The sequence below is a fragment of the Lepidochelys olivacea genome (assembly GCF_965140295.1).
Source record: "Lepidochelys olivacea isolate rLepOli2 genome assembly, chromosome: 8".
In the NCBI taxonomy this organism is placed as follows: Eukaryota; Metazoa; Chordata; order Testudines; family Cheloniidae; genus Lepidochelys; species Lepidochelys olivacea.
In genome coordinates, this window is record NC_140418.1 from 51,352,737 (window position 1) to 51,367,608 (window position 14,872).

The 14,872-nt window shown below is 45.6% G+C and overlaps 1 protein-coding gene across 5 annotated transcripts in view; it reads right to left on the reverse strand.

Moving 5' to 3' along the window:
* The window catches only part of LOC311525175 (protein transport protein Sec16B-like), a 44,713-nt gene extending 34,559 nt beyond the window's left edge, over positions 1-10,154 (reverse strand). For 3 of the 5 annotated variants that reach the window (XM_084637042.1, XM_084637043.1, XM_084637040.1), the window contains exons 1-3: positions 10,036-10,154; positions 1,924-2,248; positions 553-659 (exon numbers count right to left, since the gene is read on the reverse strand). In XM_084637042.1, the coding sequence (XP_084493168.1) occupies positions 553-659; positions 1,924-2,189 (373 nt within the window). In that variant the 5' untranslated portion in view covers positions 2,190-2,248; positions 10,036-10,154. Of the gene's footprint in view, positions 1-552; positions 660-1,923; positions 2,249-5,068; positions 5,147-10,035 lie in introns of those variants that run through there. The other 2 variants (XM_084637041.1, XM_084637044.1) reach the window with 2 other exon arrangements.
* Positions 10,155-14,872: the final 4,718 nt, after the last annotated feature.

Sequence of the window (14,872 nt, forward strand, 5' to 3'; positions counted from 1 at the left end):
ATAAATTACATGCACAGTAACAGACATCCCTTCCTTCACATTTCCTTTAGCTCAGAAATGTCATCAGGTAGCGAGCTCTGATCACACAGTGAAATCAGCACTATCTTACACTGTCTGGGACCCATAATGACCTGATGCTTCACCTGTTACATGGCGCTCAAATGCTCCTGTATGTCACTGCTGTGGATGTCTCTCAGATGCAAACCCAAATCTTGCATCATGAGACCAGGATTCAAGGGCTGAGAATGGAGGCACTGAATTCAGCTCCTCAGGAGAGGGAGAACATCTTGGGATGCTCTTTGGAAAGCCCATCTAATCAAGAAAAAGTGAGTAGCTGGTTCTGGAGGAGGCAACAACCAGCTCTCCTCCTCTAAGAGGGCTGGTCACCATGACATAGAGACATATGTATGTCAGAGAAGGGATGCATTGTACAGGGCTAATGCTAAAAGAACTGTCAAGAATTGCCAACCGACCAACAGACCACTAGACTGGCCAGGCCAGCAAGAAACAGCAAGCAAAGTAGTTTTCATTTCCTAGAGGAATGTACAGTACCTCTCTCACGCTGCAGTACTTGAGAGGGTCTGTGATAACCTCTGTAAGCGTAGTCTTCCCCGGAGCTTGGTGATGGGTAGCTCCAATAGGGGTCCTCATAGCCTTGCCTGAAATGAATCCCAAATATACAGAACAGAGAGGGCAGAGAACCAAAAGGACAGCAAGAGAAAGGAATCCCCATCAGAACTATATTGGCACTGGGCAGCTCCCATGCCCTCATTTCCAGATCCAAACAGAGGATCAGGAGACTAGTCCTGCATCAGAACTAGATCTAGGGTCAGGACACCAGATTCTATTCTGGATCAGTTCCAAGGTGAAAAGCCAAGGGATCAGGTGTGGAATGAAATGCTGGGTCAGGATCCCATCCCAGTCTGAGATTTTTGGGACTCCGTTGTGAAACGAGGTCAATAAAATAAATGCCAGGGTCTCATCAGCCCCATATTCAGCTGCAGGGTCACAGTCAGGGCTATTGTCAAGGTCAGATGTTAGGGTGCGTGTTCTGAAGCACGGAGCAAGAGTGGGAGGTTTGGGGAACAGATTCCCTTCGCCTCCTGTTCTTAACAGAGAAGCGTCATCTCCAGGCTACTGGAGCCCTACCAGCTTTGGTGGAATTCTGAAATCATTTGGCTGGACACCTCTGGAATATCCCTAGGAGCTCTGCTGGAGGGATCCACCCTCAAGAGCAGTTTAGGAGATTTGGAAAAAATAGCTTCTTTCCTGCAAACAATTGAAGATGCCATGCTCCTAAAGGGCTTCCCAGTAGGGCTCCCTTCTCTGCTGAATCCCAAAGTGCCCAGAGCTCTCCCTCAACCCCTTACAGTTCACTCACACCACTTAGCAGAGCATTTCACAAGCTTTGTGAAAAACCCACTGCAAAGTGGACTTCGCAGGTACAACATGCAATTTTCAAAGGTCCGTACCTTGGTCAAATCAAAACCTGTATCTGCCAGGACACTCAAAGCCACTTCTCCTCAATAAATGATGTGTCCATCCCACATTTTATCCTTCCTCCCCTGAATGTTTCTGCAGCAGAGTTAATATGGCTTAAATAATCTGTGTTACATTATTCTTTATATTTTTATCACTTTCCTAGCACTCAAAAGAGCTGAATTATATTTGTTCCAATTTTCAAAAGAAATTCACTGATGGATAGAGGTCAAACCTGGAAAATTTCAGCCCCAAAAGTGAGTTTTAGAAAATTATACATGACCATAAAGAGGGAATTAGAATGGAAACTGTTACACAACCCTAAATAAAGCAGCCACTGCAGCTCCTGTTTTAATAACTGGCTATTTAGGAGACTGTGGAGGGATAAGCACCCACAGAGGACAGTTTGATCCATACAGTTACTTAATTTTATTCAAACCTTACCTTGAATACGGTCCAGTGAGATAACTGCTTTCATAATATTCTGCTCTGGAGCCTGGTCTGATCTGGTCCCCTGGCCATGGGTCCGGCCACAGATGAGATCCTGTTCTGAGGTCCTGTTGCTGGTGATAATACCTCTCACCATTATGCCTGGACTGGGGTCGAGGTCTGTGGTAGCCTTCTTCCCACGACCCTCTGTCCTGGCCCTCCATCTGGGCTACATGCCTCCCTCTTGGTTGGGGCTGCCCGGGGGGCACCCAAGGGTCCATCTGGGTCTTGCTGTAGAGCTCCTCCTCCTTGGTTTAGTTTTTTGTAGTTTTGTAGCTTCCTGTAAACAAAGAAATAAATCCCAGGGCATGAAATCTAAACCACCTCAAAGTCAGCCTGCAAAGTACATTGCCATGTTTCCAGTGCCATAATACCAATCAGCTTTGTCGTTAGTTCATGTCCTTTTGACTCCCTTCAAGATGCCAATGTCCACGGGCATGGAAAATCTACCTGTCCACTCACCAGTGGCAAGTTGGAAGCATTCCCTGGCAAGTGAGGCAATTTTTGCAGAATTTAATTTTCCATTTAGAAAATCCCAATATGTTTCTTGCCTTTCCAGTTGCAAAGAGAACCTTCCATATATGAGCTAATGCAGAGCTGTTTTCCTGAATCTGCAGACAGACAGCCAGAAGGACTCTGGGACCGGTTTTGTTCAATATCTTCATTAATGATCTGGAGGATGGCATAAAAACCCTCTGCAAGTTTGCAGATGACACTAAACTGGAAAGAGAGGTAGGCACGCTGGAGGGTAGGGATAGGATACAGAGGGACCTAAACAAATTAGAGGATTGGGCCAAAAGAAAGCTGATGAGGTTCAACAAGGACTAGTGCGGAGTCCTGCACTTAGGAAGGAAGAATACCATGCACTGCTACGGACTAGGGACCAAATGGCTCGGCAGCAGTTCTGCAGAAAAGGACCTAGGGGTTACAGTGGACGAGAAGCTGGATATGAATCAACAGTGTGCCCTTATTGCCAAGAAGGCCAATGGCATTTTGGGATGTATAAGTAGGGGCATTGCCAGCAGATCAAGGGATGTGATCGTTCCCCTCTATTCGACATTGGGGAGGCCTCATCTAGAGTACTGTGTCCAGTTTTGGGCCCCACACTACAAAAAGGATGTGAAAAAATTGGAAAGCGTCCAGCAGAGGGCAACAAAAATGATTAGGGGACTGGAACACATGACTTATGAGGAGAGGCTGAGGGAACTGGGATTGTTTAGTCTGCGGAAGAGAAGAATGAGGGGGGATTTGATAGCTGCTTTCAACTACCTGAAAGGGGGTTCCAAAGAGGATGGCTCTAGACTGTTCTCCATGGTAGCTGATGACAGAACAAGGAGTAATGGTCTCAAGTTATAGTGGGGGAGGTTTAGGTTCGATATTAGGAAAAACTTTTTCACTAGGATGGTGGTGAAGCACTGGAACACATTACTTAGAGAGGTGATGGAATCTCCTTCCTTTGAGGTTTTTAAGGTCAGGCTTGACAAAGCCCTGGCTGAAATGATTTAGTTGGGGATGGGTCCTGCTTTGAGCAGGGGGTTGGACTAGATGACCTCCTAAGGTCCCTTCCAACCCTGATATTCTATATTCTATGACTCTCTTGCTGCTCATAGCTTTCCCTAAGCAGAAATTAACAAGACTGATCAGTCACTCACAACCCAGTGGGCTGCAGTGAAACTGTCAAAACACAATGCTGCTGCTGAAGATGGCTCAGAAAACTATGAAGAGCAGCAAAAGCAGGAACTACAGTTAGTCTCATAGAATAAGAAAAAAATAAATACAAGTGGGAAATGTAGAGTAGCTGAACCCCTGCCGCATAGCAGCCAGAAGTTTTCAGGGTAAAGAGACAGGAAGCTCCCTCTGCCTTTCAGCAACTGGAGGCGTGTAGTTTCAAATGTATTAGACATCTATTAGCTTCTCACCAGGGCACTGTCCCTCAGCCTGGCTGGTAGAACCCCATCCCTCTTGCTGATAGGAACACTTTCAGCTAGTAGAATTAGTCCTAGGGCTAGTAGGTGTCTGAAACATTTTTCAAGTCTTGATGGGTGAAACTTGTGCTGGGAGGAGAGGGAGACAAGCCAACCTTGCAAGTGCAAGTAACTTGGGCAATATGTTTCCCACAACCCCAAAATAGCAAGTACGTTTCAGGGGTGGGAGGATATTGCAAAGGGGTCTTCAGAGAGCCTTCCCCTCAGACACTGTACAGTCCTGACCAGCTACCTGACCTCAGGAAAGATGAAGGCATGATCCAGGTCCCACAGCCTGGCCTAAAATAGGATCCCACCTCCCCACTGCTGGAGTTGTTTGCCAGGAGCACCACTGGCCCTGGGAGCAATTTGGAGGCACCACCATTTTAGTCTGCCCTTGGTTACTTGCCCCCTTTAATGCCTGGTGTAACAGCAAAAGTCCTGATGAAATGAACTGCACGGAAGCCATAGAGTGGGCAATGAACCCACTAACAGCACTCACTTTGCGATGTTATCAGTCCCCACATCCAGAAAGTCAGGTAATAGTAAAAACATTTCTAGAGAATGGAGCGCTTGGAGACACCCACAGCTCTATTATAGCTAATGCCCAAGAAATGGTCCCTAGCCACAAAACCTGGATCCAAATCTGGATTTCAGGGGTGCTCCGGTGAGGGTTTTTTATCTAACCCATTCTAAAGGGTAAGGCATGCTCAGCTCTTTAGTCCTTTGTGCAGCCACTATGGGGCATGTGCAACCAGGGGCTGACACCAATTCGTTTTAATAAAACCTCTGCCCCTTCCCACCCAAAAAGCTACAATCTCTTCCCCTCTCCCACCCCTTTACCAAAACTGTTCTGTGCTATTCTAAGGGTCAACACTCACAATTCGCACCAATGTGATCTCGACTTGAGACACACACACCCCCTCCACACCACACGAAGCATAAAATGCTGGACTGAGCAGCTTTCTAGAGCACACACTTGTCTGTGTGTCAGTCTATTCTGAGTACATGTCATCCCACAGCCCAGAACTAAGAGCAACGGGTTGAAATGGTGATTGATTTTCCAGGTGCCACGGGATGACAAGCACCTGGAGAAAGCCCAGCGAGCAGCAAAATGCCCATCTGCGTACACACACCTGTTCGAACGTGCCCACCACCGGCAGCTTTGCAGATCTGGCCTGAGCTCTCTCCGTCCCCAAAGGCAGCTGTCAAAGTCCACCTGCCACATCGGCTGATGCCTGCCTGACCCTCAACCTGGATCAGCACTCCCGGCTCTTTGCTGCTACAGAAACATCCCCCCCCAGCTGACGAAGCAGAGCAAAGTGCAGGCTGCTCACCTGCCTCGGGACAAACCCTTCCGTGCCTGTTTTCTCTGCCCTTGTCAGGGATTTGCTTTTGCGTTTATTCAGGCTTCCAGAGACGCTGAGATTTAGGCAGCCTGGGACACGTGGAATTTAAAACCATAACAGCTAAAGGAAAAAGGGAGACAAACTTCCCATGGTAACTTGTTAACCAGTTACCTCCCTCCCTTATAATACAAGTGGAACAACTTTACTCTTTTTTTTTCATTTGTTCCTCTCTTCTCATTGGTTAGGGGTCCACCATGCAACATATGGAGTCCAAAAAACCCACAGATATTTTTCCTTTTATTATTAATAATAAATAGTGGATCTATTCTATTCTATTTATGGTCTTATACCATACTCATCACCACAGTATTTGATCTCATCATGCAGCCAACAGGCCACCTGAGAAATAAATGAAACTTGCTAATTAAGCTTCTTAGTTAATTTACTACTAACTGTGGATGAATATAGTTTGAGCAAATGTAAACCTCCCCCTCCCCGCAACCCCAATCATGTTTGATTGTTCCATCATCTGTAACTACTGAATGATCTGGAGGTCAAAGGTCAGAGCAAAGACTTTACTGAAAATCTCAGAAAAGCTTCCTTCCATGTGGTGTACAACTGTCAGGGACCATGGGGTCTCAAACCCCAGTCCATAGAACTCTCCAGAGCCAGTAAATTCTGACCTGCCATCAGCTACTAGAACTAGTAGGCAGACAGATTGTTCCACTACCTCAGTTGCTGCTTTGTCAGAGTAAAATTAACAAGTCCCTTGTCGGTTTCACTGCTGCTATTCAAAACTTTGTCTGTTTCAGGACTGCACAATCATATCAGTTTCACATTTCTCTTGCCCATCAGAAAGTTGTAAGCAATACACAGGCACTGATGCGGTTACTCCTGTTGATAACTTTTCTACAGTAACTCCTCACTTAAAGTCATCCCATTTAATGTTGTTACATTGATGGTCAATTAGGGAACATGCTTAAAGTTGCACAATGCTCCCTTATAACATTGTTTAGCAGCCACTGCTTTGTCCACTGCTTGCAGGAAGAGCAGCCCATTGGAGCTAGTGTCGGGGCTTGGAACCAGGGTGGATTAGCAGCCCCCCATCAGCTCCCCACTCCCCTAAGTTCCCTGTGCGCAGCCGCCCAGCAAGCTATAAATTGTGGGGCTGTTCAGCTGTCCCTCCCCCCACTGCCATGTGCTGCTCCTGCCCTCTGCCTTGGAGCTGCTCCCAGGAGCCTCCTGCTTGCTGTGCAGAAGTGGAGGGAAAAGGGGTGCTAATGTCAGGGTGTACCCCTCCCCTCACTCCTGCACCTTATCTCCACAGAGCAAGGGGGAGACATGACAGGGCTCAGGAAGCTTGCTGGCAGCAGCTGCTGTCTCAACTTGCTGATCTACTTAAAAAGGCAATGTACTTAGAGTGCGGTCAGCGTACTTAAAGGGGCAATGCTTGTCTCTCTCTCTCACACACACGGTGTGTCTCTCTGTCTCTCTCTACCATGCTGTCTCCCCTCCCTACTTTTGTGCTGCCTTGTAGTGTGTGAGGCTATATTAACAACAATGTGTTAACACTTAAGGGCTCAGCCAAGTGCTAGTTCATCATTTAGCAGTAAGGCAATCCCTGGGAAATATCCTACCGTCTTCCACCCTCTGACTTCACCATCTCAACCAAGCTTCACAATCATCACTGCTGTGTACAGTATTAAATTGTTTGTTTAAAATTTATACTGTATGTGTCTGTGTGTGTGTGTGTGTGTGTGTATATATATATAAATAAAAATATAGTCTTTTATCTGGCAAAAAAATGTTCCCTTGAACGTAACACCCCCCCTCCCCCCCGGAGTTACATTAATTCTTATGGGGAAAGTGATTCACTTAAAATCTTTTCACTTAAAGTAGCATTTTTCAGGAACATAACTACAATGTTAAGCGAGGAATTACTGTATTTACTATCACCTGATTTTTCTATTGGTTTCTGGCTGGTAAGTTTAGGCCTCTCTCTAGTAGGCAACTGGTACTTTTTTTTTTAAAGCCTGCCTCCCACCAGGGCATCATTTATATTAGGGATCTTAAAATTCTCAGCCACTTCAGGATGAGCAGAATCTTTGCAAAGGGGCATAATTTCCAAGACTGCAGTAATCCACTAAATAGCGAAGGACAGTGTGTGTTGTGAGGAAAAAGCCACAGTTTAAACTGCACAAAGCAGCAGTCATCAATGCTATTTATGTCTGAGATGACCAGAGAAGCTATACTACTCAGGCTGTGCAAGGAAAGAAGATGTAGGGAAACACTACCAGGCCAGCAACATAACGTTTCCAGAAAGAGCAGCCTAAACTGGACAGCTGCAAAAAATATCAGTTAGGAAAGCCAGGAAGCACAACAGAAGAGCTGGAGGCTGGGAACAGAAGAATGAGGGAAGAAGAGACAGAGATGGAAGAAACAAAGGGACAGTAGAAAGATAATAAAGGATGCTCAAAAAAAGAAAAAGTAATATTAAATATGTGTGGGAGACCTTTTAACTACATTTCTGACGGTTAACGCATTATATATTGAATAACAATACTTTCTAAACAAAGCTAAAAGAACAAGATCTTAGAAATCACATTTCTCTGACAAATTTTATCTATAATTGTTTTACTAAGATTAGATGGGAAATATTTCCCCGTTTCTTCAGTTTGCTTGGTTTGTGCATTTCACACCACTTGGCTTATAGTCAGTGTTACTGCACCCCTGGTAGTCAGCCAGTTTCCCTTGTTTGTGTGAGTCCTTCAAGGGAAAAATTGAAAAAAATTAGGAATTTGTGATTGCAAGACACCCCATACATTGGCAGAGGAAATTGGGCGTAGATCTACTGCCTGGAACTACTTTTAGCTCATTTTTGTTAAAACTTACTTAAATTTTCATAGTATCCCTTTAAATGACAGGAAAATAGAATAAAAAAATAGAATCAGAGTAGTGAGAGGTGAAAAGACTTCTCAGTTCTAGACCCTTAAAAATGTATCACATACATTGCCTTTCAGTGCGGGCAACCCAAATAATCTAGTGCATTGGGATCCCAACCCACAGTTTGAGAACCGAAGTGGGTCGCAACCCCATATTAATGGGGTTGCCAGGGCTGGCATTAAGACTTGCTGAGGCCTGGGGCCAAAGCCAAAGCCTGAGCCCCATTGCCCAGGCCGAAGCCACAGCCCAACGCTGAAGGCCTTGGGCTTTGGGTCCCCCAACCTGGTGTGGCAGGGCTTGGACTTTGGCTTTCCCCTCTGCCCAGTGCGACGGGGCTCAGGCTTTGGCTTTGGCCCCCCCACTCAGGGCGGCGGGGCTCAGGCTTTGCCCCCCTCCCCACCCCCCGGGGCGGCGAGGCTCAGGCTTTGCCCCCCTCCCCACCCCCCCGGGGCGGCGAGGCTCAGGCTTTGCCCCCCTCCCCACCCCCCTGGGGCGGCGAGGCTCAGGCTTTGCCCCCCTCCCCACCCCCCGGGGCGGCGAGGCTCAGGCTTTGCCCCCCTCCCCACCCCCCGGGCGGCGAGGCTCAGGCTTTGCCCCCTCTCCACCCCCCGGAGCGGCGAGGCTCAGGCTTTGCCCCCTCTCCACCTCCCGGGGCGGCGAGGCTCAGGCTTTGGCCCCCCACATCCAGGGCAGCGGGGCTCAGGCAAGCTCAGGCTTTGGTCCCCACTTCTGGGATTGTGTAGTAATTTTTGTTGTCAGAAAGGGATCACAGTGCAATGAAGTTTGAGAACCCTTGATCTATCGTCATCATCTGAGCTGAGAGAAATACAAAAAGTAAACAAACAGCACAACGTATGAAAATTGATTTTTAAAACTTTTGGTTGTAATAATATTAGATGCATAGATTTTAAGGCCAGAAGGGATCATTCTGATTATCTAGTCTGATCTCCTGCATAGCACGGACTGTAGAACCTCACCCAGTAATTCCTGCATTGTGTCCTTTTAACATCTTGCAAGACACAGGCTAACCTAGGCAAATCAGGACTGTATTAGAATCCAATGCCTCCTCGTTGATGCCAATGTTGTGAGGGCTCAGATCTTCACAGGTTTAAGCACAAAGAGAGGAGGCAGCTTCTATATCAATTCCTATTTATTAGTGTGGGTTTTATATAGGACAAAATATAAAACAAACAATACTCCAGCACTGCCCCTGAAAACAGCTGGTAACTCTACTAGTGCAATCTCCAGCAGTAGCATAGCACCTCTCTGTGGATCTGCTCCAGGTGTTGATTTATCATTTCTTGGCAGGCATTTTCCCATTACCAAACAGATAGTTTGTGTGTCTAAATTTTCAAGTCTCCCTGCCCCACATTCACTGTTTTCAATCCCCCAAACCACTGGACTTTGCCACCTTCACCCCTGAATTATGCACGGTGATATTTTAATAATATAATTAACAAGATTGTCTGGAATGGATCTCTGGTGATTTTAAGGAAAGTTCAATAAACTGCAAAAAAGGGTCACTCTTCGCCTACAGCAAATTAAGCAAAAGGCATTTTACATCCAGCCCATGCTCCTCCAAATAAAGAAGTGGGTTTCCAAAGAGCTGGCATTTGTTAAAATCAAAGCATGTTTTTATACGGATTATAAAGTTCTCAGTTTGGCTGTAGCAGAAAGGCAATTAATCTCTATTGGGTCCTATTACAAATCAAGCCTCACAAATCTGGAAGTCCCTCCCCTCCCCCCGCTTTCTTCCCCCTTCAATAAATCCGGTTATTCTCTACCGTGAATACTGAAAAGTAGCTACTTACACCGCCTACCCCTAAAGCAAAGGCTGGGCTGCTGCATCCCATCCTGACAGGCTCTGCCCCGGCTCCCTAGCAAGGATGCTCCCACACACACAGGCTCTGCCACGTCAGCTGGCCGGAATCTTCATACTGAAGCCTTTGCTGGTGGTCGGAACGATTAGCTCCGAGCACCAATGCGAAGAGAGAAGGCAGAAAGGCCTCTCCAGCTGCTGAATTCTGCCATATTGAGAAGGTCCTTGTGGGGGAAGAAGGTCCTTCAGTGCTCATGTGCCACGCGCCACTGGAGTTTCTGTGTAACACTTATAATGTTCCTCCTTTGTCTCTCCAGCCACAAAACTGATGTTATCTCACTCTGAACTGTACAGAAAGAGTATCAGCGTTGCAGATTTACTCAGTGGCAGATAAAATGGGGATAGGCTGAAGGGCTAATCCCAATGACTGGACTCTGTTGTATACCTGGACTTCTGTTGCCACCTGGTCTGTACAATGTTGCATGGTTAATAATAAAAAGAAAAGGAGTACTAGTGGCACCTTAGAGACTAACCAATTTATTTGAGCATAAGCTACTCTGAAACCCATGGTTAATAATGTAAATTAAAACATGGCAACTGCAGGAACATTCCAGGGGCAAGCTGGCCCCATCCAGGGGAACACCTGCAATGACAGCATTAGTCACTTGCTACCCAGACCAGAGAAACATAATTTAGTATATATTTAAATTCACTAAAAATCAAAATGATATATATTTTCAATGCTATAAAACTGGCTCCTATGTATAATATTGAAAATCCATGGCAAAGGTATATGATTCTTATACATGTGTTATTAATATAGTTTAGTTATATATTTGGTTAGAAAGATTGCTTCATATACTGACAACATTATAACAGAAATGCCATAGTTGTCACATTAGATTTAGATATCATTAATACTTGCAAGTTAGACCATCAACTTTTTAGGGCAGGGGCTGCCTCTTACTATATGGTAATGCAGGGCTCAGCCCAATAGGCTGTAATCGTGATCAGGGCCTCTGACACCAACAGTGCTAAATCTCAGCCATGTGAATGATCCACTGAAAGTCTGCACGGTTAGGCCTGTACTTTGAAAATTATACAGACTATATATGTGCATTACTGCTAAATCAGAAGGTTGCCTTAAAAATTGTGAGATTTTAAAATATAATAAATTCTGGGTTCTTTTTATTTGCCTTCTATTTCTGAGCCTTTAAGGTACACTCAGAACATGTCTTAAAGCTTTCTTTTACAATCACTAGCCCTACAATCTTACTTTTATTTAACTGAAAGCTGAAATTCTCACGTAATCGTGACTCCAGGAACTGGGGATTTAAGGAAAACACCAAATATCACAAGACTCGCAATAAAACCGTGGGAGTGGTCAACACTGCCGAGACCTGGTTCAGATCTCAGCTGTATCCCATAGATTTCTAATATTAAGAAATACATATGAAAAATGTGTTGCTCCCATATGAGCTAGAGCCCAAAACCTGGACCTAATTTGAGCAAAATGCAGCCATATAGCGCAGGGAAGGCAGCAGGGGGTGAGTAGCCTTTGAATCAAGATGCAGCACTGCATGCTGGAACCTACTACCATCTGCAGCCCACTCCTCTGTGAGCTTCTCCCTTGCTTGGGAGTACCTTATAAACAGGGGAGCAGCAAACTGCTTGCACAGAGGAATGGGGTGCAGATGGTAGTCTCAGCATGCAGTGCACCATCTTGATTCAAATAGGCAGATCAAAATGGAGCTGGGGCCTCCCATCCAGCCTGCAGAAGAGGGCAGCCATGCGCCACACTGTAGAATTCCGTGCGTTCCACTCGGTCCACCCTGCTGCAGAGATGTGTTTTCCTTTAGAAAATGTGAATCAGAGCCAACAACTCTCTGGCATTGGCGTCTACTTTTGTTGCAGCTTTCATTTTCTTTCCGAGGGGAATATATTTGCATTTCAAAAACGAACAAAAAGACTTCTATTATGTGACTAGGTAACAATGTTACTCTCCACCAAGAATGAGGCAAGCTGCACACAGCTATCCAGCTGTGATATGGAATCGCTGCTTGCTACTGTTAAAAGGGTAAATACAATAAGGAATCGGTATTGGCAGAGGGTTGAGCAAAATCCGCCTATGAGGTCTTTTCTATTAAAATAAGTTTAAAACTCCCAGGTGGTTGGAAAGGAGCATCAGAATGAGCCTGTGGGACGAGGGAAAATGTTGGCACTTTGCTTGTGGTCCACCAGCCATTCTTCTTCTCCTCACCCTCCATTTTTTCCTTCCCCCACCCAACTGGTGGCTACTCACACTCTGCCACCTTCCCTGCTCCATATGGTAAGCCATGTTCCCTGTCCCACAGAGCTTTAGGGCCCAGTCATCCAATCCTTTACTCACACAAGTCAACCTTGTGCTTGTAGACAGTCCCAGCACCTAAATTATACCACTGAAATCCAGGTGGCTGTTCAGATGGGTGAGGATTATTTCAATGAACAAGACCTTGCAGGAATCTGATGGAAACCAGACAGAGGTCCCAGCTGCAATGTAAAATCTACTGTGTCAGGAGCTGTTACGACATGTCGTCCCATGACACAGTTCAAACACAGTTTGGTGTTGCAGCCTGTCATAGATGGGACAAAACCATGTCTGAAACGTTCACAAATCAAGCTACAGTCTTAGGGCTTGTCTACACTTACCGGGTGCCACTGTAGTGCTTCATTGAAGACTCTGGCTATGCCAACAGGAGGGCTTCTCCCATCAGCATAGATAATCCACCTCCCCGACAGGCAACAACTAGGTTGATGAGAGAATTCTCCTGTTGACCTAGCCCGATCTACAGTGGGGTTTAGGTAGGTTTATCTGTGTCGCTCAGGGGTGTAGATTTTTGACACCCCTGAGCAACATAGTTATAGTAACCTAATTTCCTAGTGCAGACCATGCTGGAGCTCTTTTGCGATTCTGGGACTGCATGGTCACCTGTGCTGATGAGCGCTGCATGATCACTTGTGCTGATCAGCTTGCCATGCTGGCCAAACAGGAAATGAAAGTTTCCGGGACTTTTCCTGTCTACCTGGCCAGTGCATCTGAGTTGAGAGTGCTGTCCAGAGCAGTCACGATGGAGCACTCTGGGATAGCTCCCGGAGGCCAATACCATTGAATTGCGTCCACACTACCCCAAATTTGACCCAGTGAGGTTGATTTTAGAGCTAAACCCCTCACCGGGAAGGAGTACAGAAATCGATTTTAAGGGCCCTTTAAGTTGACAAAGCAGGCTTGGTCGTGTGGACAGGTGCAGGGTTAAATCAACCTAATGCTGCTAAATTTGACCTAAACTCATAGTGTAGACCAGGGCTAAGAGCTCTGAGCAAGGAGCTGAGGAAATTGAACACCAAAGGCATAAAACAAAACCATAAATAACGTTCAAGTCAATAAGAGTGTCTAAAATCTTCAGGGTCATGATAATTTATTTCTACAGCTGGTTTAAAAATTCATCACAGCAGAAGCAAGTTGGAGAAAGGCCAGAACAAAGGAAAGGAAGCAGAGAGTTGAGATAAAAGCAAGAAGAGATCGGGGTTTGCCACTCACACCTATTTTCAGCCTGAGTCCTACAAGGCTAATTCAAAAGCTGCTAAAATTCCTCTTTGAGTTACAAAATTATCGCATCGCAACAGAACATCCAGTGGCAATGTAAACATCAGAGCAAGTTATTGTGCAGTAACCTCTCTAAGGTGACTCTCAATGATACGTTATAGTAGTTGGCATATTTAAAAGTGTGCCCTGCCATACAGACTCAATGCATCATGAATTCAGTAGTGTCTTGGTTTTGCAATCATCACAGCATAACCATATGGATCCAGATCCTCAGCCAGTGGAAACTGACTTCAATGGAGCTACTCCACATTACACCAGATAAGGTTCTGGCCCAAGATTCAGTACAAAAGACCTTAATCTGAACAAATTAAGGCAGTTGGCAATCCCATCAAGTACCATCATAAAGTGGTAAAAAGAGAATTGTGAACTTCCCAGAGGAGAGACAAGGAAAGACACAACATAATGTGGGGCAATGGTGCCTTGATTTCAACACAGAGTTACACCAGCAAGGGATCTGGCCCCGTCTACAGTTCCAGCTACAGCCAACCTTCAGAACAACACACAGCTCAGAGCTGGGATTTGCACACCTACTGCTGAATTTTTAATGAAAACACACACTTCAGTTCACTGGCACTGCAAAACACAAAGCATTTTGTACCTTCTCTACCATGTGTTCTGAAATTAAAAGGCTTCCTGTTAGGCAAAAAGAAAAGTCAAGGGACCTTGACTACAGAGCATCCATTATTCAAAGTTTTGCTGAAATCTGATTGTGGTCTTGAAAGGAAAAAAATCACAGAAGTTTTCTAGTCCATGCTCAGTTTATTTCCAGCTCGATTTTTTCCTAATTACAAGTATCAAAACTCTGGGCATTTTGGAAGATCAGAAGAAAACATTCACCCTGCCTGACAGAGCTCCTTGGTAGCAGCTATAGACTTTTATTTCAGTGCTGCAGAGGTGTGCCCTTTTCTAACGCATGTTCCTTTTCCATTGGGTTTGTGTGAAGGGGCTCATGATACTTGAGGAGCGGGTAGCGTTGGAGTCATTGGATGCCTTACCAACCTTTGCCATGTGAGGAGGTTATTTACCTTTGTAATCCTGAGTCAGGTTGGGTGTCAGACTGAGGCCAGGAAATAAAGTTCAGTTTCTTGCAGCATGTCTGGGTGTCACATCTTTAATGCCTGGTGTCACAGCTAAACTAGGGCCCAGATTCCAAGAGGGCTTTGCTCCTGTTATGACGCTCCACACC